General features: G+C 40.4%; 1 protein-coding gene across 2 annotated transcripts in view; it reads right to left on the bottom strand.

The window, feature by feature from the left end:
- DOCK4 (dedicator of cytokinesis 4) overlaps window positions 1–25,283 on the bottom strand; it is a 282,880-nt gene that overhangs the window by 8,289 nt on the left and 249,308 nt on the right. The window contains exons 37-52 of one of the 2 annotated variants that reach the window (XM_066633137.1): window positions 24,098–24,184; window positions 20,817–20,921; window positions 18,586–18,727; window positions 15,877–16,043; window positions 14,967–15,053; window positions 11,473–11,649; window positions 10,116–10,199; window positions 9,141–9,260; window positions 8,668–8,789; window positions 8,117–8,237; window positions 6,843–6,924; window positions 6,503–6,612; window positions 5,348–5,515; window positions 3,190–3,262; window positions 2,092–2,205; window positions 178–239 (exon numbers count right to left, since the gene is read on the bottom strand). In XM_066633137.1, the coding sequence (XP_066489234.1) occupies window positions 178–239; window positions 2,092–2,205; window positions 3,190–3,262; window positions 5,348–5,515; window positions 6,503–6,612; window positions 6,843–6,924; window positions 8,117–8,237; window positions 8,668–8,789; window positions 9,141–9,260; window positions 10,116–10,199; window positions 11,473–11,649; window positions 14,967–15,053; window positions 15,877–16,043; window positions 18,586–18,727; window positions 20,817–20,921; window positions 24,098–24,184 (1,821 nt within the window). The remainder of the gene's footprint in view (window positions 1–177; window positions 240–2,091; window positions 2,206–3,189; window positions 3,263–5,347; window positions 5,516–6,502; window positions 6,613–6,842; window positions 6,925–8,116; window positions 8,238–8,667; window positions 8,790–9,140; window positions 9,261–10,115; window positions 10,200–11,472; window positions 11,650–14,966; window positions 15,054–15,876; window positions 16,044–18,585; window positions 18,728–20,816; window positions 20,922–24,097; window positions 24,185–25,283) is intronic. The other variant, XM_066633138.1, reaches the window with a different exon arrangement.

Raw genomic sequence — 25,283 nt, 5'->3', positions numbered from 1 at the left:
GAAATTAGTAGTTTTAAGTTCTAAACTTTTAAAGATTGACAGTTACTCTATATTTGGAGGCAACATGTATGCCAAATGTTATGTAAGTATTGCAAGGAGAGAAAAAAGACTTAATGCAAAAAAACAAGCATGCAACACACTCTAAACTTCACAAATCACATCAGAGCTGGCCAGTACCTTCATTGGTGATCTTCCAGCAGGAGAAGGAGAAACGGAGGTCATGTGTCTAGCTGGTGACGCTGTAAAGAAAATCCATCCATTCAGTTTCATAAGACGTATCAGATTTGAAAATCTGCACTGAAAACTACGATGATGCTTAAAATGAACATTCAAGCCAAGCTGAGAGATCATACACATTTCCTGCTGCCCAGCAAAAGCCTATGTTGCATTTTAATAGTCAGTCAATGACATTTTGACATCCAGCTGAAAAACCTTGATATGGACCCAGGCAGACCAGTGGGACACCCAGAGGAAGTAAGTGAAATTGCACATGAGTCACACTTCTTAATAGCAATGGCTGGTCACTTCTTTTATCTTTTTTATACAAGTCTGGGAACAGGTGAGACCAAAGTGAAAAGCCTCCCAATTTCAGAAAAAGCAGTGCCTTGAAGCAGACCTGTCTTCAGGTTTTTGTGGGATCTGGTTAAATTCACCAGTGTTCTCCCTTATTTTCACCCCACATGAATCTCTAACAAAAAAGCAAAAGGTAGAGAGAGAAGAAGATAATTATCTCCACTCAAAAAAGGGAACCATGCTTCTGGCCAACAACTGTAATTAACTATTAACTACAGGTGGGGCCTCGGTATCTGAGAGGGATCCATTCTCGGAATCCACCCACCCCCTGCAGATACCAAAAGCCATGGATACCGAAATCTGCAGTTTCAGGCCCCTTTAAAGCCTCTGAAGGTGACAGGAGCTGTGCTCTGGTAGCCTCTGGAAGACTTTCTGAAGCCCGCAGAGGCTGTGCCAAAGGCTTTTGACCTCTGCGGGCTTCAGAATGGCTGAAAAGGCCAAAAAAAAGATACTTCTGGTTTCCAGAGGCCCCTCCAGAAACCGTAAGTAGCATCTTTTTTTTCCTTCTTTTTTTTTGCTGTTTTGGCCATTTTGAAGCATACAGAGGTCGCCAGCAGATACGCCCAGCCTCTGAGAGCTTCAGAAAGCCCTCTGGAGGTAACCAGAGCACAGCTCTGTTCACCTTCGGATGGTTCCGGTGGAGCCAAGTCTGGCTCAACGTGGGTCCAGGGGACCTGCATTGTGCCAGATCTGCAGATATAAAATCCACAGATAAACAGGGTCCACCTGTAGTAGTCTGTAAAATCACCCAACAGTAAAATACACCCAAAAAAAACTAGAGGTTTGTAGAACTTCAAAAGTTTTTGAAGTGCGGTCTCAATGACTGGTTTTCCCCACCCCTTTTTCTTGCCTTGAGGCCTGATACACATATCATGATGTGTTGCAGCTGAGACAAGTAGCAATGTTGGAACTGGGGGCTTTGGAAACCAGCTAGTTCAGGTTAGAAATTAGTAATTAGGTGTAGAGTCCTGACCTCTCAGCCACTGGTCCCTCCCCTTTCCCAAAATTTACCTTTGAAAAGGGGGGGAGGGTGGCACCTGGGAAACCCTTAGCATGAGCAACGGAAGTCTCATCTTTAAGGCCTTGATTGAAGAATGTAATTTTCCAATGCACTATAAACAACACATTTTTGCTCCCCAGTTGCTGCAAATGCTCCTCCCAAGCATGCCCAGGAGCATCAACTGAGAAACATAAGACAGTGACAGAGCATTCAAGATCAAGAGGTGCTCCTATCATATATAGCTGGGGCAGCATGACTATCACTCTTAACTCCAGCATCACATCTTTTCCAGAGGTTGTTGATGGTGTTTCTTCTGCATCTTTTTTGCTCTTTTGCGGCAGGGAACCATTTATCATATTTTGTAAAGTACATTACTTTGTGGACTTTTTTTTTGTTTAAAAGCAGCATATTACTACTACTGATGATGATGAAGATGGTGGTTCCCAGTGACCAGCCAAAAGCCCCATCTTATGCTACAATTGTTATCAGGACAGACAAACTGTGATGTATGCATATACCAGTTTGTGTCGGTCGTGGTGGTACAGGGGGAGTCATAAGCTTTCCACTGTCTGAGATGTTCCTAGCTTCTTTCCCACTGTCCAAGCTCCAGCTGCTAGGAGTGCTATTTACCGCTGGGGGAAAAAAGCAAAATTGGCAGTAATTTTTGTAAGAGTCAGGAGATAAAGCAGGTCTGATTTGTAAATAAGTATTAAATAAGCTTAGAAAGTATCAGGTAGACATCTCTTAACTGTAAGGAGATATAGCCCCTAACCCCTGCTAATTGGGTAAGAGGCACTTTTTCAAGTGGGTGCTCCTTTTTTTTAGCAAGGGGAGAGTAACTGGCCCACCTCACCCCAGCAGTGTCTGTTCTAGTGGCTGTCTGCTGGCATTCATTTGCATCTTTTTAGATTGTGAGCCCTTTTGGGACAGGGAGCCATTTAGTTATTTGATTTTCCTCTGTAAACCGCTTTGTGAACTTTTAGTTGAAAAGCGGTATATAAATACTGTTAATGTTAATAATATAGAAACTGCCACATACATCGTTTTATCTGAGACCAAGACGAGTTCATGATTCATGTTCCACTACTGAACTCACCTCATCAGTCTCTATAGACTCTTGATGGGGCTGTCTCCTATCTGAATCCATCTAAGATAATGTTTCTCAACCAGTCGTACTTATACCACTGGTGGTACTTGAGGTGGTGTCTTGTGGTAAGTGCAGGACCCCCAGACCTCTGCTGTCTGGCAGCAATACAACGCGACAAACAGCAGTAGAAGGCTCGGCCCAGTGGGCAGAGCTCCACTGTGCACTTTTCACAAGCTCAAAAACCATCTGCTCTGTTTACTGCAGTGTTTGACCTCCAAATCCAGAAGTAACTGGCAATTATATCATCACCACTTACTTCCAGTGGTACTTCCAATAGGTGGAAGTGGTACAGCGAGGGACAAGTGTTGAGAAACACCGATCTAAGAAGTTAATATTTAATCTTTAATTTAGCAATTCATTGCTAAATCTTAGATACTTTTCTACTACAGTTTAGTATCTACTAGATTATGAAACAGTGATACGGACTACAACTTAATACTTTCTTTGCAAGTATGCTATTTATACTCACCCTTTTCGGGACCAGACAAATTAGGATCACTTCGAGGCAGAGCGCCATCACCAATATGATTGAACAGAATCCTCTAGAAATTCAGAACAGGGCACTTTTATGACACTACTTTTATTAAATGTTTACAAATCAATTCACAAAATGTTTGCCCAAGGAAAATTATTAAACTATTAAATTATAGCAAAAAGAAAGCATCATAGTTAAAACATGCCTGATACAGTTAGGGCGTAGTCTTAACCCCTTATGTCAATGCTTTCCAGCACCGACATAGCGGTGTCAATGGGACATGTGCTGCATCCTGCAGTTGGGTGTCACTCAACAGTGGAATTACAGGAGGCAGCTCTCATCCCATTTAAAAACTTTTTTAAAAGCCATAGGAATTAGATTTTTTAAAGAGGTGTAGTGCTCATTCAAATTCACCTGCAGGAATTGTGCAGTTCTATGTGAGCAGAAGAGCTTGCCTTTCTCCTCCCCCCAACCCTGCTTAGGAGAATTTTCCTCTGATAAAAGCCAGGCAAACCCTGATCCACTGTTCACACAAAATCATGTGACTGTTAAACTAGTAGCTTGATGGCAATGAGAACTACAGTATAATCATTAGATAAACCAGGCTAACAATTCAGATCAAGTTTGGGAAAGCAACAAACGAATATTCTAGGACTTAAACATTTAGTGAATAGTACAAAAAATAATAATAAAGTTTCCAAAGCAGTTTCCATGTCTTCTTCCAAAGGAATTACTGATTGTACATAGAAAGAGAGCCAAAGATATCATACAATGTGTGAATGAACATTTGTAACTCAACAGAACAATAGAAAATGAATTGAAGGGAATTTTTTATTAACACATAGAAATATCATTAGTCAATCTTGAAAGGGATAGTGATGAAGGTAAAACCACCAATAAGTTCACTGATTAATGATGCTAAATTGTTACTCGTTTCCAGATAATATCATGGGAGCCTAAATAACGGTGCTTCTGTTCATATACAAAAATCAAGACTAGCAAATGCAACATTCACAAGAACAAAGAACTTAGGAACTTTTCTGGGGGGAAATATACAAGGATCAGCCAATGCATAGAAGTCACTGATAAAGTGGTGGAAACAAACTTAGAAGAAATACTGCCTGGTATCCAAGACAAAAAATAAATGTATGAGAACAAGAAATTATGGGATACTTAAGAGGAAAGAAAAGGAAAAGATAAAAAGAAGTGCAACTACAAAGGAGTGTAGTGCAGGTAGCAAACATATGCAAAGCTTTGCCACAAGCAACAGACATGCAGACATTTTGACTGGAAGATGGAGAATAAGCAGAAAACATGTCATGAGAGCTCAAGCAGAAAACATGTCATGAGAGCTCAGCCACAGACCATCTTCTCAACCACAAAACTATCTGGCCCCTTGACCAGCCCAACTTAAGAGTTACTTTGTCTAACAAGACATGTGAATTTACTAAATATGGGCAAAACTAGTGGTTCAATCCAGAATCTGGCTGGCTAAAGCCCACGTACACTGCAAAACGGATTATGTTTGCTGAGCTTACACATTATAAAATGAGACCAACTGTGGCAAAATTTCATTTGGGCCGAGTCTTGTGACATGTGAGAGCATCGCATAAAGCTAGCACTGAAAGATTTGAACAGATGGATAGCTATATTCCTAATCTGGCAACCCAAGCAGGAAGAAATTTAGGATGATAGACTTGTGGTCTAAGCCCTGCTCACCACTTTCAAATGCTCTCAGCAGACTTTGCAATTGTCTGACAGTGACAGGAATGTCAACTATTAGGAAATTCAGCACCACTTTTTCCTGAGATGAATGACCCCACCGATTACAGAAATTGATGCTTTTTGTTAAGAAGGTAGACAGACCCTTTCTTGAATGTTCTGGCACATCTCTGAACAGGGAACTGTTAATGTCTCCAGAAATACATAGTGATCTTTGACAAAGCAGAACATCATTTTTCCCCTCTATCTCTCTCCTATGAGAACAAAGAGATCCATTGAACAATGACAGTGTTGTTCTACTACAGAGTCATCAAAGGAAAATTGCCTTTTTGGGTAGATTTTTAAAGGAAGCAAGGGGGAGAAATGAACAGCTTGAGTCCTGATCTTCATAATGGCTGAATGACAAAAAACAGTTTTTTTTTCTACTTACCCTGTCAGGGGCTACTGAGGATGTTGACAGATTGGGAGATTTTCCTGCCAGGTAAGCCTCTGGGAGAGCAGATACTGGACCTATGTGCTCCTCAGGCTCCCTTGGTGAATCCCTGATGCAGCGCGGAATGGAGGCCTCATTCCATTTGACAAAGCAAGAGTTGGCAGGCTGGGAGCAAAAATGGCATATTTCTCTCTGTGGCACATTTTAAAGCCACTGAACACAGAGAACAGTTTTCTGGATGTTCTCCAATCCTGGCTCCTTCAGAGTATGCTAGGAACCTTTCAGCTGAATGCAGACTTAATGTTTCCTGAGCAATTGCTGTCACTGAGCAAATATCAGCTATTATGGCAGCTGGCAAGTTATAAGATTATGAGGGATCATGGCATAAAACTACCAAGGAACTACAAGCAAGTATTCCTAGCCAAGATAATGAATCACAAAGACCTAACATTGAAGAGGAGGAAAACACCCTAGATTATTTCTAAGAAAGATCCTTTGAAATCGCATTGAAAGAGCCAGAATCCTAAAGTTACATGGAGCCTGATCAAAGTGCACAGGTTTTTCCGCATTAAAGTCACACTGTTAATGACATAATGCAACAATAGAAAGGACTAGAGGGATTTTAAGAAATATTCCAAAGGCAATTGAATTAGTTAAGTAGTGTATTGATTTGTTAGGGTAAAAAACAACAACATGTAAGTGAAAAATGTTAGTTACAGTGACCTCTCTTTAGAAGAACTTCAGATATACAAGACTATTTTTTTTAATTAGGACCAGTAGAGCTATCTACAATTCTTCTCAGACATACTGAATTCTGCTCCCTTTTACAATTTCAGCGGAGTGATGCTAACATAAAGAGAAAACTTCCCCTCCTTCATTTTATCAAACACTTTTCTGTCATCCTTCAAGAAACAATCATATCAAATCAGGCTAAGAGCCTCAGAAGCAAACCTATGACTTACCCTATCAGCAAATACCTAAGCACTGCAACCATATTGGGGTTTTACTCAAACCTAAACAGATCTATTCCACCTTTACCAAAAAAAGAGGGGGGGGAACAGTCACCAAGTAATTGCATGAGTTGGTAGAAAGATCAGCCACATTTCTCCACCACAATCGCCTATTTCTAGGATTGCCCTATTGATTGCCTACCTGTGAAGGCTCAGAAGGATTAGGGTAAATGGCACTACAAGGCCTTTCTCTCGGTGATAGGCAAGAGTTCTCTCTGGAATGTTTAAGCTTGTCAGACAACAGAGGTGAGCCTGAAATACAAGAGAAACCTACAGAATCAGTAAGTGGAATTCTTCCAATATGCCATTCAGTGGATCATGTTGGCGACAGCACATGGATGGAGACTCTTGCAGTAGCTTTTCTCCCACTGTAGAATCTCAAGTGATTCATTGTAACTGATGTGATCAAGAACCAAGAGCATAAAAATCATTTTTGTGACCAGAAAGCTTCTGGAAGGATTTTTATGTAATGAAGCACTAACCTCTGGCACTGGATGGAGCAGAGCTGGTCACGTTAGGTGAAGCAGAATGAGTGGAACTCAGGCTTGAGGTAGATGGACTTGGCTGGAAATACAAGAGCCACAAAAATCTCAGTATGGTGTGACTTGATGGCTTAAAAAATATATATATGGTGTGGTACACTGTGGCAGAAGCTCACCGCAGAGGCTCCCTGGATTATTTGATGTGCAAAAGTAGAACATTTGGACCAAGAAAATGATTAGGTAGTATGTAGGAACATAGGAAGCTGCCCTATACTGACTCTTTGGTTCATCCTTGGTTCTCTATACTGACTGGCAGAGCCTCTCTGGAGGTACAGGTACAGACATCTGCTGTACCTGCAGATGTCTGGGAATAAATTCACTTCTGATTTTCCCATAACCACCAATTTTGCCTTGTTTATTGTATTTTCATTACATGAATAGCTCTACTAGCTGACAAGTAGGACAACAGCAGGTCTTTTTGTGTTCGCAAGGAACCTGGTAATGTGGCAAGCTGTCAGAAGCAGAAAATTACTGCACTCATTCAATTTTAAAGATATTTAGAATATTATTCATAAGACTATCGCTAGTCACTAAACTACCCTCCTTTAGTATCTTGCTTTAAGTCTTGCATATGAAATGAAACAATCTTCCTCTGCACTGTCTTTGCATGCTATCTGGCAGTATATATGGTCTTATTTGGAAAGGACATGAATTTGGTTGCCACTGAGGAACATGACTTATGACGGATTTATGACGGGGGGAAAATCAGCTTGCTAAACCCAGACGCTTTTATCTTTAATATCAACTAAACATAGCTTGTGATGACACCAGCAATGCATTAAATCCACACAACAAAAAAGCACACAAAAATTAATCCCAAAAATTAAACACAAAAAATTGGCTCCCCCCAAAATAAGAAACTGCTTTCTGAAGTCTTCTGAAGCTTTTCCTGAAACATTTTTTTTTGTTTGACTTTTGATCGCCAGGAGTAAAGCAGGTCAGGGGTTCTTTTAAAATAGTATATATTTTTAAATATTTTAATGGACAGTTGACATTGTTGGTTTCACAGAGTTCACTATGTTAAATATTACCTACCCCATGGTGTTCGAATATGGTAAGAGCCTTAAATAAATAAATAAATAAATAAATAAATATCTTGAAATCTCCTTGGTTGCTGCTTTCCTGTTATCCCAACCTTCTTAACTAGAACACAGTTTCAAAAAGATTTAAACTCATCCTGCTAAGACGCTGGAGGGTGGGTGCACATTTTGTACCTGCATGTTGAAAACTTCATCAGAACTTTCAGATTGTCCAGTTATATTGCTGACCTCGGCAGAAGCTTGAGAGGACAAGGAGGAGGAGGAGTATCTGTTGACAGCTGGGTAACTTAGAGGACTGTTACAAGCAAATAAGAAAGCAAATTCAACAATTTTGACTCCAATTTCAATTTATTGTATAGCAGTGTTAATAATCCCGATTTCTTTTCCTCATTTATGCCTTGCAGTTTAATGCAGATCTTTGTATAGCTCTATTTTTTTAAGTGACCATGAGACTCTGTGGACACATAACATCAGTTCATATTAAAATGTTTCATAAACTACAAAAAGAAGGGCCCTGTCCTCAAACAGTTTACCACCTACTTCAAGCACTCCACTGCCTCCAGAGATACCTACCCCAAATTTTCTTAAAAACACTAAAAGGAATGAATCTCCAGAACCTTCCTAGGCAGCTTATTCTGAGCTGCTATACACAAGCACATTTTTTATGAAAACTGGATGTAAAAATGCTCCACATTAGAAACAGGAAAGTTAAGTTTTTCACTTACCTCCGCCTAGGAATTACTCTGGCACCCTCTGGACTCATAGAAACAGGTACTGAATTTCTAGAGACTCGAGGACTTCCATTTGGAAAGTGTACAGGACTAGCCTGAATGCACGCGGCAAACTCCTAAATATAAATTTGACGGAAAAAAGGACAGGGGCTATAAGAACTCAAAATCTGAAGTTCTGCATACAGTTTAAACACATGCTAAGTACCCTGGGGAAAAAATAATTGGCAAAAACAGCAAGCTGAAGAAACCAGATTTTCTTCTGCAATGTTGTTCCTCATTATGCAGAAAGAAAGACATAAGGAAAGTTACTAGTTATTGTACAAATACTACAACAATGTAATATAGTCAGATAGCCAGAAGATGTCACTGTTTGTTGCTTAACAAAGAAACTAACCATGTTTGCACAAAGCAGCCATTACCCGCATAATGCATCTATGGGTGGACTGCTCAGCATTTGTCTCACGTACCTGTATTCCCAGACTTGACTTCATCACAAAGAACTGATCCACTAGTTTTTTATGTAAAGGTCTCATATCTTGAGGAACAAACTTCTCATGCACAGCTAAGCCAAATTCCAGAATCTGGGCCTTCACAAAATAAGGTGAGAAATGGAAATTTAAAGTGTAGCAAGCTACAGAAATATTCTGGACTAAATAAGTCAAACCACAAATTTTAAGAAGGAGCTGAATTAACATTAGAAAAGGTATAATATTTACTTATTAATAACATATAACCCACCTTTCAAAAAAATTAGAACACCAAAAGAACTATAATAAAAAATAAAGCAACAAATAAAAAACAAACCAGAATTATTTAAAATTATAGTATCTTGTTTTGAATCCCCTTTATTCCCCGTTTTAAAGACAATGGAAGTCTTCCTCCAATATATTTTAAACATTATTTGAGCTTTTAACTTCTGATGTGCCAAAGTGGCTAACAGTGCAATCCTGCAGTTGTTTACTCAGAAGTAAATCATTGCTCCCCAGGTATGTGTGCATAGGATTTCTGCCTAAGTAACTGAGCTAAAAATCAGGACTTTGTCTGTTTGATTGTACCTCTGCAAAATAGGGATCATAATACTTACAGGATTCTAATAAGGTTTACGGTATAATACATATGAACGATTTGAACAATCAAAAGCTAATGTTTATTATTATTATTTCAAGCAACCTATTGCTAAAATATTTGTGCATATAAAGTTCTGCTTTTTTCATCCCCACTTCACTTCAAGCTTCTCTTATAAAAACAAGAGAAATCGTTTTAAAAGATCACAATGCTTAGCTTGTTTCCTTGCCCCTCTACTTCTTTCCTTCGGAACATTCTAGAAGTCTCAGGGACCACTGAACAGCAGCATGTTGCCATGTTACGTTTTTTTTTTTCCTGGGCACATGTCAGTTGCAGGTACAACAGATAACACAGCAGCTGCTTAGTCTTTTCTTTACCTGCTCAAGCATCAACTCTCTCAAGCATGCAATCTTTTCCCCATCCTCTGGGTGGTTCAGGATGTATTCTTTCACAAAGAATGCCTGAGTAGAATACAATTGCAAGACAAGGTCATTCATGTTAGTTCAAGTACATCATGCTTACAGGAGTTTTAAGCAAAACTCAATTTTCTTGACAGGAGAAAGCCATATCGTACATTTGTGCTCAAACAGTGCCATGCCCTGTCCGCTTCAGTTGTAATAAATGTATGAAGGATGCAGTTATTCCTTTTCTTTTTTTATTTTTTAATTATCGTAAGGAAGCCTGCTATCTGCCACTTCAAACAAAGCCTTGTTGTAAAAATGGGCTTAATAAACTGCATTAAAAAACTGCCTGAAAACCAACAAAATATGTGAGTGCTTCACATTTTGGATGGTTCACAATTAAAGTTACCTTTGACAGACTCACAGGTACTACCCATGGTGTGATCTGTAAGTTCCCAAGTTCTCTGTAGTAGCAGAATTTTGAATTTATGATTATGCATGTAACACAAGCATCATAATTTAGTTTTTCATATAGTGCCAACAATATGAATAACATGTTTCACAGGGACATAACAAAAAACTTCTATTTATTATCATTTTCTATTTATTATTATTGATGTTATTTATTGCTATTATTACCTGAGAGCCAGTGTGGTACAATGGCAAGCATGTTTGATTAGGGCTACACAGAAGGGTGCAAATCCCTGCTCGGCCATGCAACTCATTGGGTAACCTCAGCCCAAGCATTCACTCTCACTGTCTGACTAGGAGACTGAGTTCATAGGGTTGTGATTAATAAAACAGAGAGCAGGGTGGGAGAAGGTGTGGAGGGATCATTTATCTTGCTCTGGGCTTCTTGGGAAGCTGAGGAAGGGTGGAATAAAAAATACATTAATACTATTGTTACATTGAAAGCTCAGACCAGAGGCCCTCTGACTCAGACTAGATCAAATGGAAACAAACTGTAAGAGAAGAGATTCTGGTTTGACACCAGGGAGAAATACTTGACAGTAAGGGTTGTTAGGCACCCTTACTTGGTCAGGCAAACCCTTAGATTGCCAAGGAAGGTGGTGGATTGTCCCACACTGGAGACCATCAAGCAGTTGACAAACACCTGCTAGAAATGTTTAAGGAGGATTTCCAGCTACAGGCAGGGGATTAGTCTACATGACCTTGTGGATTCCTTCCAACTCTATGATTCTGTGACTCCAAACAGCCACCCAGTTTTCTAAATATTTCTAACTAGTGTTGCAAATAGTCTTAGGTGTACTATTATTATTTATCCAAATGAGGGGGAGAAACTAAAGAACAAGCACATCCATGAAAAAATTACCTCTTGATACCTGGCAACTCCACCATTAACTGCTGCATCAATGACTCCATTCAGACACATTGTGAGGGGGTTTATATTCTGCATCTGTCGAGTCTGACATTGACTAATTAGGGTTCTCAGCTGTTGGTTTTTATTCTCCAAGACTTCAATGGCATTTTCCAGAGGGCTCATTTCCACCTGAAGGTCAAAACAAACAAAAATCAAATCATCTCTCTCCAGTGTATTTGTCAGATATTTAACATCTAATTTGCAAACAACCATATATTTGACAATCTCAGATCAGAGATTTTGGCTCAAGCTTTTACAAAACAAAGTTAAAAAGTCATTTCTGTCCAACATTGCATATACACACCAGGGATCAAGTGTGTACACCTGTGGGCTGAGCAGAAATAGGTTAAGACCCATCCTTGTTCAGTGATACCCAAATTGGTGGGTTGTGACACACCAGAAGAACCGGAAATGACTCTGAGAGTCTCCCTGCAGCTCCACAGGGTTCCGATCGGTGACTGGAGCCCACTTCCAGTTTACTTTTGGAGCTGTTTGGGCAACCCCCTCGCCCGGAACCCAAGACTTAGCTCATTCCCAAATACCGAGTAGGACTTTGGGAACCACTATCCTAGTTCAAAGGATGGTCTGAAAACCACAATGGTACCAACAATACTGAATGAAGCCAGTGATATAAAATGTGAAAATCATTATCTAGTGTAATAACAAGTGACAAGTTATTTAGATATAATCATGGAGGAATTGCTGAATCATAAACATTAAATCCAACCAATATCCTGATGTGTAAATGTAGATTGACAACTGTTCTGCTATTACCATTTCTCATTTCCTGACTTGCAATCAACTGTTTGTGGGAAAGCTTTTACAATCCAACAAGTTTCTTTAAGTACACACAAAGGGTTGTTCATAGAAACTAGAGTTGCTCCCCCCTTTTTTCTTCTGGCAGCTGCTTTCTGAGTTCTGGGTGTAGAATGTCTGGTGGCACAGGAGGTTGCTTTTGGAGATAGCTGAGAAACCTTATTGCTTACACAAAGCTCCCAGTATGGCTGTGAAACCATATGTTCACACACTGAGGGAGGATAGAAGATTGTAAAACTTGAGGACTGAGGTCCAATCATGTTTCAGTTTACCAAGGCATGAATGTTAGGGTATTGAATGTTTAACTTACGCAAAGCTGTAAAAAAAAAAGTGATGCTGACATTAGGGCTTTTTAATTGTTTAGAGACCCCATGTATTTATTGCTGTGTTATACTGTTATTTGAAACAATTTGTCACTATTAGTTACTCCAGCTACTGCTTAGAGTTCACACATTGAGCCAAACAAAACAAAAGGAAATGTGGTTACATAAAAAAAACAAAAAACACTCCCAAATGCTGGAAGTGAGAAATTACATTAAAAATATTAAAATTAACTTATTATCTTTGCAGGAGGGAGTGAAGCCTTACATCCTGAAGACTGCAGTCCCTCCTCTGTTTCTGGGTCAGGTATCTCCAATCTTCCCCTCCCACATCCTGAAGATTGTAATCATGCAGTTGTGCACTCCCTCCTGGGGGAAAAACATTTCTGAATTCCACCCAATTATTGATCAATTTCCAATCTTCCTTTCTTGAATAAGGTGATTGAGCGAGTAGTGGCATCTCAGCTCCAGGGGATCATAGGCCCCTTTCAATCTAGCTTTAGGTTTGGTTTTCAGACAGAGACAGCTTTTGGTTGCCCTGATGGCTGATCTTCATCATGGACTAGATAGGAGCAGTGCATCCCTGCTGGTCTTTGATACTATCAACCATGGTATCCTTCTATGTTGGTTGGTCACGTTAAGGCTTAGGGGCATTGTTCTGTGGTGGTTCTGCTTGGTCGACAGGTCCCAGATGGTGATGCTGGGGGACACCTGTTTGGCGCCCTGGTCTTTACAGTGTGGAGTGCTATAGGGTTCTATTCTATCCCCCGTGCTCTTTAGCATCCATATGAAACTTCTGGGGGAGATCATTCAGGGATGTGGAGTTGGATGTCACCAATATGCTAATGACACCCAAATTTATCTCGTCTTGCCACCTCATTCCAGGAAGTCCTGGAGTGCAGTCTGAAAGTAGTTGGGGTCTGAATGAAAGCTAATAGACTCATACTGACTCCCAAAAAGACAATAGTCCTCCTGGTCAGGAAATCCTTGATGCAGATACTGAGTCACCTGCCCACTCTGAATGGGGTAGCACTCCCCCTGCAGGAATGGGTGCACAGTTTGGGAGTGCTCCTAGAATCACAGCTCTCCCTGATGGCAGCAGTGGCTAAGAGTGCATTTGCACAGCTTTGGCAGGTGTGCCAGCTGTGTCAATACCTGAATTGATTTGACCTGGCCATGATGATCCATTTCTTAGTGACTTCAACTGGATTATTATAACACACTCTAAGTGGGACTGCCCTTGAAGATGGTTCAGAAGCCTCAATTAGTGCAGAATGCAGCAGCTCATGTAGTTACTGGAGCTAAGCAGTTTGACTCTGTCGGACTGCTGCTCCAGCAACTGCACTGGCTGCCTATTTGTTTCTGGTCCCAATTCAAGGTGCTGGTATTGATCTTTAAAAGCCCTTCACAGTTTGGGTCCAGGTTATCTGAGTGGCTGCCTTCTTGTATACATTCTGACTGCCCTCTCAGGTCATTGGAGGGTGCTCTCCTTCAAGTGCCTACCTCTGTCCCAAGTTAGGGGGATGGTAGCACGGGAGCAAGCCTTCTCTGTAGTGGTGCCACAACTGTGGAATTCGCTTCCAGGGGAATTAAGAACCACTCCCTCCCTCATGGTTTTTTGGCGAGGGCTCAAAACATGTCCGTTTTGTCTGAAGATTGGGTGATGGATTGATGGCTGCCTGCTGTGTGTCTGTAATAGTAATTTGGCTTGGCTGCTTCTTTCTGGACCAAACAGTTCCCCCCACCCATGGGGCTCTCTCTCTCTCTCTCTCTCTCTCTCTCTTTGTGTGTGTATTTAAAGATTTCACTTATTGTTGTTATACATTGTACATTTTATTGTGCCACCTTAGGTATTTGCTTCAGCATGGGAAATACAGGATATAAATTTTTCTAATAATAAACATGATTTAGAAGGAACTAACCAGGTTACTATAGGATAAACCTTCTACTGGAACTCAATTGGCTTTTCCAAACTCAGGACTGTATGTTATATATATACAGTGACACAAGAATATTTATTTTTAAGGTGGTTGGCTGGAATTCTCTGTATTCACAAATATGCAGCCTTGGTTGCATTCCCACACTGTCATTATTACACAATTTTTTGCAATACAGGTAGTTACATAAATAGTATTTTTTTTTATTCAATGAACAAACAAACTATACAAAAGTGTTTGCATCAACTGCATCTTTCAGTTTATTAAAATTTGTAACTCTGACCTATCTGACTTAAAGGAAAAATGTACCGAACATAGGGTCAACATGGCATCAAAGGGGAAGGAAATGCTTTTCTATACACTTAAAACTCACTACTTCACGTTTTTCCACTTCAAACCAGCGGGAAATTCCAGGCAAACTCTGTACCAAAATCAGTGTGGTTCTCTCCACCCACAAACTCTGAAACAAAGAAAAGCAAATTCCTTATTAGATTGCTTTCCTTGAGGACAGTAACCAAAAACTTGCCCATTGAAATCAACCAGTTTTGATTTTATCATTAGTGTTATTTATTTGTAAATTGTCTTGGGAGTAGCAGTGCTGAAGGGCAGCCTTATACATGTCTGAAGTAAATAGAGAGTTATCTGACCTAATACAAAGTAATAAACATAAAGGAAAACATGACATCTTTGCTCGTTCAACCCCTCATGATAAGATGACAATGCAATTTTTGTGACCTTTTACCTGAAGATTTCACCTCAAGATACTTTTTATGTTTGTGAATGGCATTTGTGCTGCTTAGACCTGGTGTCACAAAGAACCAAGCAACTAGTTCTGCAGTGGAGGGAGGGGGGCAACATTACCAACCCTACCATGCCATATGGCAAGCTTGGCTATTCAAATTGCAGAATGGTTTGATCTTGGAGGCTAAGCAGGGTCAGGCCTGGTTAGTACTTGGATGGGAGACCACCTGGGAATACCAGGTGCTGTAGGCTTATACCATAGTCTTTCGAGACTGAAGGTTGCCAACCATGCCATATGGCAAACTGCTTTTGAAACTTAGGGAATATTAAAAGAGAGTCTGTTCGAAATTTAAACAAAATAAACTAGGAATCTCCAAGTCCAGTGAAATGCAGACACCACATGCAATACTTATTTTACTCAACAAATGTTCTTATAAATAGCTTATTTAAATAAACGGCCTTATTTATTGGACGCAGGAACTGCTTAGAGATATAAAATAAACAAAGTTTCTGTTGGTTAGAAATATATGACAATACTGTACCTTGAACTCGTTGTCTTTGTCTTTGGTCCCTTTATGGAATGGTCTGTCATATCGAAATCTCCAGATATGATTTACTTTATAAAAACTTTTGATGTTATCTGGAATGCCTTCTCTCTGAAGCACCTCCTGGCTTTCTGGAATTGGTGTCACAGCATAAATCTGCAAATCTGTGTGCATCAAGTTAAGGAATGAACCAGCTTGTTACCAGTAAAGCTAAACAGATGATTCCTTAAAGTACGCAAGGGGGATGGAGAGCTAATTTATTTTCAAAATTAGTCATTTTCTTTTTCTAAGGCTTGAACCCAGTCAAGCTCCTGATGATGAGGCCTTTTGTTTAGGATCTCCATTTAGCTTTTTAAATAGATGTAATTTTCATAGCATGATCCACTGGGGTTTGATTTGTTTTACTGTATTAATTGTCTTGTGTTTAATGCTTTAGTACAGCTCTAGAGCCCAATCCTGAGGTCCGCAGCATGGCTCTGCGCTGCGGACCTCAGTCGCAAACATGCCATAAGGCACGTTTGCGGGGCTTACTGCCGGGCTCCCGCCGGAGCTAGCCCAGCACCCGGCAATCGCCCAGGTTCCACAGCTCTGAGGTCCCCTGGACTGCCGGGCTATGGAACGGGAGGCAGGGGTGTGGCCAGGGGTGTGGGGGAGGCATTCTGGGGAGGGGGAGGCATGGCCGGGGGCATGGGGGAGGTGTGTCGGGGCGGGGGAGGGGTGGATCTGCGGAGCTGAGCTCCGCAGGATCCTAGGCGCTTGTGCAGGGCTGCTCGCTCTACATGAGCGCTTTTACTTTAACAGCGACCTTTTGGTCGCCACTAAAGTGAGTAGCCCCATTGCGGGGCTGTTTCCCTTACTCAGGGGAAGGGGACAAACATCCCCTTCTCCCAAGGAGCCTCCCACGGTAGCGCAGGATTCGGCGGTAGCCCTCCGTCGAGCCGTTGGGTCCAGGAGCTCCGGGCAGCTCAGGATTGGGCTGCTAATCTTTTATCTTGTATTGCGTTTTTAACTTGCAAGCCACCTTGGGTGTCCCAATGTGTGGTAAAAAGGTGGGGTAGAAAGTCTTTAATTAATTACTTAATTAAATAGTTTCCTTAACTTCTGTTGCTCCTAACAGGGATAGCTGATGTCATTGAAACTACAGTTCCCATGGTTCCAAGCAGTCCTTGATATTGCCACACTTCTAAAGAAGCATCTTGAGCCTAATGAAGGCCCCCAGGGACAAGCCTCCTCATGGCCAGGTAAATTTTGCACAAGGACAGAAGTCACAAGACTTACAAAGGAGGGCATTTTTCATTCAGGTCCAATTTCCAGGTGTATGAACTTCATTTGGAATGGGCCAGGGGGAGGCTGCTTAGGGAATAAATTTCTCAACTCTCCTTTCCCCATTTATAAAGTTCATTCCTATAACTAAATTGCACATTACCTGGCATTTTTAGACTGATTTCAAAGCTACAACTAATCCCTATGGTCATTAAATGAGAACTGAATTTCTTCACTGAAGGAATGTCTCTTAGTTTAAAAATTAAAACTGCAGTCTTACATGAACTAGCTGAAACTGTTAATTACAGTTATTGCTACTGCAAGGGTTTGGGTCTGATTACATTCAAGATTACCACCCAAACTTTAGACTGCTCTTCTGATGGTCACTTCAGACGTTAATTTTGGCTACTTTCTTTATTCATCTAGACATGGTGGTGTTTATGTAAAATTAAGGAATGTGTCCCAACTGCAGCTGTAACTCAGTAAATTAGCCTGAAGAGTAACACATTCACTGACCTAATAACAATTGTTTTTACAGCTAGAGTAATATAGAATGATATCTCTGTTCTCACAGATCGTAAGAAGCTAGTAATCAAATATAGCTCCAGTAATTTTTGTTCATGTGTGTTTTTTCCCATTTATTACTCTGCAGTATTTAAACAAGACCTTTAAAAAATTTAGCAACATTTTGAACTATACTTCATTTCTGAAATTTATAGAATACTAATTATGTAGATAATTCCCTTCATTCCTTTATTTCCCTTCCCAACATGTAATGTTGCTTCCCTTTAATCTTCCTTTTATTTCTTCTCACCTGTAAAACTACAGAAACCCGTTTGTAGTATTGCCTTGCATTCCTACCCTGCCCAGTCTCCCCAAATGGATGATAATATCAATGGAAACAAGGTGTCTTATTACAAATGATCCTGTTAATTCCTATAATTAATTTCTTATGGTTTCATTGCACAAGCAAAAATAATTTGTAAGCTAAGAACTTGCAGATAACCACCCTAGCAATTTCTGTTGTCTCTGAAAGGTACCATTAACATCAGGGAAGCTGATCTTAGGTTGAAATCCATGAGCTCCAAGTTGACATGTTGGTTAATTTATTTTAACATATTTAGAACCTGGCCTTCCTCCTCTCTGTTGCTTGAATTGGTGATTTTTGTGTAATCACCTTGGGGCAGAACTATAACATGTAGAAAAACATTGCAAGCAGCTCTGAGTTCACAGGACAAGGTGAAATATAAATTAAACAAACACACACACAGACATGGTTTGAACCAAGCTTTAGAAGTCATAAGCCCCTAAGTGTGCCAGTGTGGAAAGCCACTGGTGGAACATTCTACTAATGTGAGAGAAACCACATGACAGGTGAAACTGAATGGTCATTTCTGGGGTTCTTTTTAAGCATGCATGTTGTACGGTCAACAAAGGGGATACATTGTGCTTCTGCTTGAAAGATGGTTTCATCTGGCTGATTGGCATGTTGCATAGCAATAGCATGTGGGAATTCATTTAACATCCGCTGTTGAAAAGCCTCCAGACGTTCATAATCATGCCCTCGGCAAACAAATTCTTTGTTCTGGCCAGAAAAAACGGAAAGGAAACCTAATTATAGGAGCATCACTCTTTTTTCATTTATAAAAAAGCCAACATCCAAATGGATACCTTGGGGGGGGGGCGTAAAAAGTGCTTTCGAATGTTGTGCACATTTTTTACACTCAGAAACGATATATATATGTATATCAACAAATATAGCATCAACAAGAAGTCACATTAAAGAAACTTAAAAATCCAGACTACTTTATTTATTAATGAATATCCTATATTAATACTAAAACATGAAACCTACAGTGATTTATACAACAAAACATAAAGCTAGAAACAATTGTAATGGGAAAAATAAGAGGAAGATATCCATGAATACTAGATCAGGTTTTATTCTTGAAATGGTCCCAATGCATTTCCTGCACCTTCATTTCTTTCTTTAGAATATCTTCCCGTTTTGCAATTCCTCCAAAGGAGAGTTCGGATGCAATCCTATCCACACCTGGAAGTAATGGGTACACACGTGAGTACCCAATGCCTACAGTTGCACTTTTTATTTTCAGTTGCTGTGAACTGAAAATAAGAAAAGCTACTCTGCTTTGGAAAAGTGGTAGTAGCAAGATACACAAGAAAAAGAGCTGAAAGAGCTGGAAATGTATAGAGGCCATTCCAAGAATAAATGTAACCTTTTATATCACCTGCACATATTTTTGCCTTGTTTTCATTTACCAGTAGAGCTCTGATGCTTCTGAACCGGGATCAAGGCAAATATCCTTTGTACGAGACATTAAAAAGGATTAACTTTACATGCTATTAAACAGGGAGTTTGCACAAATTACCACCTTATCCACTGACATGGTTGGAAAAAGACCAAAAAGATATTTAGCTGATTTTTTCTCTAAAATCTTCCGCCTAGCTCGCTCGTGTGACCTTGGATGAACAATCCAGCTTGGGCAGCAGTACTCAAGGCAAAATACTCAAGGCATACTAATCACAAAATGATAAGCAGTAGGAACCACTGAAATATTGCGAAGGTAGGAAAAAACCCATTGTCACTGAGTGGCAACCTAAAGAAAGGGGAGCCTCTACACCTTTCCAGGTTGCAGATGTGAGACAGCAATAGAGGCAGTTAGAAGCAGGCCTGTGTATGTGCTGTGTGAATGACTAGCTGTTCTATAGTCAGCAACTGTCCAGTCACCTGCTATCTCAGTTACCACCTCCGGTCTCTGTTGGTAGGGTCATAGAGGCCTTTTCTTTTCCTATGCTTTACTAGCTAGCTGTCGGAGGACCTCCCCAACCGCTATTGGCACTAGAACTCTGAAAATCCCAATGCTACAAACATTGCTGAATACCTGTGCTGGTAGCTACAGCTGCTAAAGGATTTCTTTCCACCCCATTCCTCTATTCAGCAATGCTTGACTTGCCAGAGACCTCACCACTTCTATATGACAGGTTCCCCCCTCCCCCCCGCATTTGGTGTAAACAATATATCCCTTTGGCATTTCCTTTTCTGTTTTCCTTCCAACACAATATTCACTGTTTCTTCCCCCACCCATATATTTTTATAGACATACTCTATGATTTGATGATGCAATTATCTTGAAAGCAACCAGACATAAACAGTTACCAGTTTGACAAATGGGAGCATGAACTGGGCAGAATTTGCATTTACAATCCAATCATCTTATGTTGCTATGGCAAAAGAAAAGATTCCTTGAAGGAGATATAAATATCACACCTCCAGACAAGCTATTCCTGGAGTGGTTTATAGAGGATTCGAGAGTGGGCAATGGATTGACAATCTGGATGTGAAACATTAGATCTACCCTGTAAATTTTTGTAGAAAAATATCAAACTGCAAATGATGCTTTTGACTCTCCTTTACTGACTGTAAGTAACTGGACTTGCACACCTCCCCAAGTAGCTTTAACATTTTTAGTAGGAAGAGGCCACTGGGTACATCCTAAAGCAACCTTCTGAGACTGCCGCAGTGCCCTGGGGCGCCATGGCTCACAGTGTGGGAACTACTGGATTACAGAATTAGAACTAAGGAGGAATATCAATTTCTCAAGTATGGGAAGATAGAATGAATGAGGGTGTAAACAAATATTTTCTGTACTCACCCTTAAGAAAAAAGGAAATTTTTTCCCATAAAATCCAACTCGGAAAAACTCTGGTTCCAAACGCTGTTGATCCATAATTTTGTCATACAAAGACGCTTCCATCATCTGTACAACATTCATGGAAATGACATTTAAGCTTCCAGAATGTAGGGCATTCCATGTTATTATTCAAGGTTACAAAAACATTGAATATGTTTAATAACATTTTGACCTGACATAAACATTCAAAAGTTATTGCGATCTGATCAGTGCAATGTAATAGACAAGAGTTTTGGACACAGACCTGGAAACCTGTATTTAAATTCCCATTGGGTGACTTTAGGCCAAACACTGTCTTTCTGGCTAATCTACCTCATGGCTTTTTGCAAAGCTAAGGAAAGACAGTTCCACTGTACCGAGCTGCTTGGAAGTAAGGCAGGGACAGTGAATAATCAAGTATGAATAAGCAAATTTTTTTTGGGGGGGGGGGGGGGAATGAACAGTTGGAGCTATCCACAGTTAAAAGTGAAATGTTGGGACTAGATCCTATGTGTTTTAATCTGTGGCTTAAAGACTTGAGCAACATATTAAATTATGTTTTAAATTCGTCCAGCCATGAAAGCCTTAGTAAGTTTATATTTTTCTTGTTTAGTTCCCCAAATTAAAATGAACAGAGGTGTGGATAAGTGAACAAATTATGCTTTACATCTATGAAACCTTATCAACCTCCATGCTAGTCTCAATGTGTAGCATAGCCCACGTCTTAAAGTACAATATTATCTTCTACACTAAATCACTTGAAATGAATCTCTTTTCACAAAACCATGACTCTTATGCACTGCTATTACATTAATTCTAACAATGCACTCTGCTTTCAAGTGCGATTGTTCTCTTCTTGCCTACACAAATCCATCCATATACAGTAGGTTTACAATGGGCTCACAACGCAATCAAATCACTTTATAATGGATTCTTCTTGGCAAAACAAGGCTCACTATACAATGGGCTATTCACTATTGCTATTCACTAGGTTTTTCACTACAATGAGCTTATGACTGCCTCCAACAGAACCTCGTGGTTTATAGAAAAAGCCAATCAGCAACTGCAAGCGTTTGGTAGCACCTCAGCCAAAAGCAGCATGTTTACCATTGCAGCTCTATACAGAGGAGTCCCTGAGGTGGGTGCCACCCAGTGCAGTACTTACCTGGAGGGGCTCAGCATTCCGGAAGTTTGGGGGTGACATGAACACTCTGACCTTCCTTGCTGTTGCACTACTTATAATGCAAAAAACCCACCTCCATTTGACGATCTTCAGTTCACCCAGTTGCCTTGTTTTCTGGCTAGCAAGTGGTAAAAACATGATTGTTGCTGAGAGCTCGAGGCAAGTGGGCCAAGGATTGCCAAACAGAGGCTAGGAACGTGAGGTGTCACCCCTCCTGAGGATGACATGCAGTGCAGTCCACACACACCACATACTCCCAGTGATGCCACTGGCTCTTTATGTTTGAAGGAAGGAGAGCTGGGAAAGCATTGTGAATGTAAGGTTTTGAAGGAGCTTTCAGTTCTTGTTAATGTTTGTGGGTGTGTGTGGTGTGTGTTTCAAAGGAAGGAACTAAGCGGGAAAGAAATAAAAACTTTTAAAAGCAGATCCTACCAGCACATTTAACATTGTAGCTCTGTGTGTTTGAGGGGAGGGGGGGCAATGTGAAGGTAAGGCTTTGAAAGAGCTCGTTATAGTGTTTCGGTCTCTAAAGAGCCATTAGACACCTTTTAAATCACTTTAGAGAGGGAAATAGCTTAGTTCAGTAATGGAAGTTGAGGCCTTGGAATGAATTACCAAAAAATAATACATTATTAGATTCACATCACAATACTTTCACAATACATTGGTATCACTGGAGTGGATTACCATTGTAAAGTGGGGGTTCACTCTACTGGACAAATGCAAATAAGGATAATTGCAAATACATAGTTGGGTATCTTTGTCTGAAGTGTAGAAGATCCCCATGTCTTTGCTACACTCCTATTATTAATATGATTTACTTCTTTTCATCACAGATGTACAAACTGAACACACAGTCAGATTCATCTTAAAAACCTTGGAAAAAATTTTCACAACTGTCATAAATAACTTGGGGTCCAATCCTATACAGTCGCAATACCAGTGCTGGTGTTGCAAATGTGCCATAAGACACGCCTGCGACACCTGGAGAGGGGCCGCTGGCCAGTGGTAAATAGTATCGGCAGGGAGTGGGCAGGACGGGCTGTAGGAGGGGTGGCTAGGAGAGGAACCGGCGCAGGAGGGGTGGGACTGGCGGAGCTCTGCTCTGTCAGATCCTCTACTCTGCCAGAAGGCCCAACATGGAGTCTCAAGTCTCTACCAGCAAAATAGCTAGCACAGACTTGAGAAGCCCCACTGCAGGTCTTGGGGCTTTCCCTGGGTAAAGGGGACAAAAGTCCCCTTCCCTCAAAGAGACTTGTGTCAACTTCTTAGTGCCTGCTGGATATAGCAGTAGCTGCTTTGGCACCACTCCTCCAGTGGGCACTGGGAAGCTCAGGATTGGGCAGCTGTTCCATTTTCTAAATGTTCTTGTAATTGAGAAGTAATTTCTGTGAAAAATCAACTTTTTGGAACTTGAACTCATAGCCTTTTATTCTTCCCTCAAATGTAGACATCACTCCTACCTTTTCAGTCTCTGTCAATATACACTATTTTCTCTACACAAAATATGCCCATCACATTCAGCCTTTCCTTCTTGGTTCCCAAAGCCTTTGCTTATCCTGAAGATACTATTTTAATATTGTTTTCCCCAGCTATTACTCCAAATGGAAAACAGAGGCAAGGAAAAGCCGCTTACTCTTTTAGTCTCTGATTTACTCCTGAATCATATAAACAGTGTTGGAAATAAACACTGGATTATTTCTGGGAGAATACTAAGCATGTAAAAAGGCACTTGGTATTCATGGGATGATCCTATTATTTTGTGGTGTTGCATGAAACATAACTAAATGAAGAAACATAACATGTTTAGGGGATCAGCATCCTTCTGTTCTGAGCCCCCAGATGGCAATATCTTGGGCAAAAACTTGACCAAAGCAAATATGTATTGAAATGACAAATAGAACTGTGTTTGCTTTTTCACACATCTTCTAGAGCCTTTAAAATAAATAAATAGATCAAATACTTGCATCACAGTTTTTGCAGGTAAGGTACACTGGGAAAATTAAAATTTTGCTTTGCTGACTACCAAAAACTATTTTACACCAATTCTTAATGACAAAAATACATCCAACTCCATTACCCGCATCTTGCTGAGGTTTCTGTAGTCATAATAGCTTTCATACTGCTCAGCAATCTTCCTGCATAAGATAATGCCATTCTCCCAGCACTGTTGACAAACGAGAAGGAGGAATGTTCATCATAGAGAAAAATCTAAATGATTTTTTTAGCTCTTTTAAACAGATTTTCAAGTATCTCCTGTTGACAGTACAATCTAACATTACCCAGCACTTTCAGAGAACATTAACCAACAGGCAGAGAACAGCTGCTTATGGGAACTGCCAACATGGTATTAAAAGCTACTTTCTTTTTGGGATCACTGAACTGCACTCACAGGTACTGAGAATGCACGTCTATAGCACAGAACACCTAAATTGCCCTTTTACTTCTACTGCATTTCAGAATGCATGGTGTAAGGAATGAACTGAAATGGCCAGTTATATTGGAATATTTATTCAGAAAGCATATGTCAGCAATCCGTTCCACAGCAACAGATCGGGAATGCAGGTCTTTACATTTCTAAACTTGAGCTTCACCATTATCACTACTGCTAGGCAAGGGAGAGAACTGTGTAGCTCTATGAACGTATGTGTTCCCTAATGTTCTCTATAGTGGAAGACTGGGATCACAACTCCTCACCCACTCACCTTATGTTCATTCCTATTTTGCTAGATTCCTATCTGAATAGGGGACATGTGAAGGCCCCAAATCTGCATGATCACTGGAATATGGGAGCCACCACATCAATTAGGTCCACTCATGTAAACACTGTTTGAATGTGGCATCCATTACTAAGAGAGACTAAGGGATGGTCATTCAGAAGAGTACAACAGCCCTCCCTCCCTCCATATGTAGACTCTATTTTGTTAAGGCCTATGAAGATATAGCTCTATGTAACAGCCACTTTGGAAAGAACCAAGCCAGGATGTTTGACTGTTAAAAAAAAAAAGAAACTTGCAGGCTAAATGTGACTTATCAAAAACTACTTTTCGAATTTCCCAGTCTCAGAAGTGCTTTGCCACGTGTCATGGGGATCTGCAGACTGAGAAAGAGAAGCTCAAAGCTTCATTGGGCATGCAGAAGTACATGCCCTGTGTAGTTCTACAGGAACTACATGAACTGTGTGATTACATGCTAAGTTAGAAAAAAAAATGAATTGCCTACAAAGTATATTAAATCAGCACTTCCGATTTTGTGGATCGCATGCC

The sequence above is a fragment of the Tiliqua scincoides genome, chromosome 7, assembly GCF_035046505.1.
Source record: "Tiliqua scincoides isolate rTilSci1 chromosome 7, rTilSci1.hap2, whole genome shotgun sequence".
Classification (NCBI taxonomy): Eukaryota; Metazoa; Chordata; class Lepidosauria; order Squamata; family Scincidae; genus Tiliqua; species Tiliqua scincoides.
The sequence above is the reverse complement of the archived record's forward strand: the minus strand, read 5'-3'. Positions and strand labels throughout refer to the sequence as shown.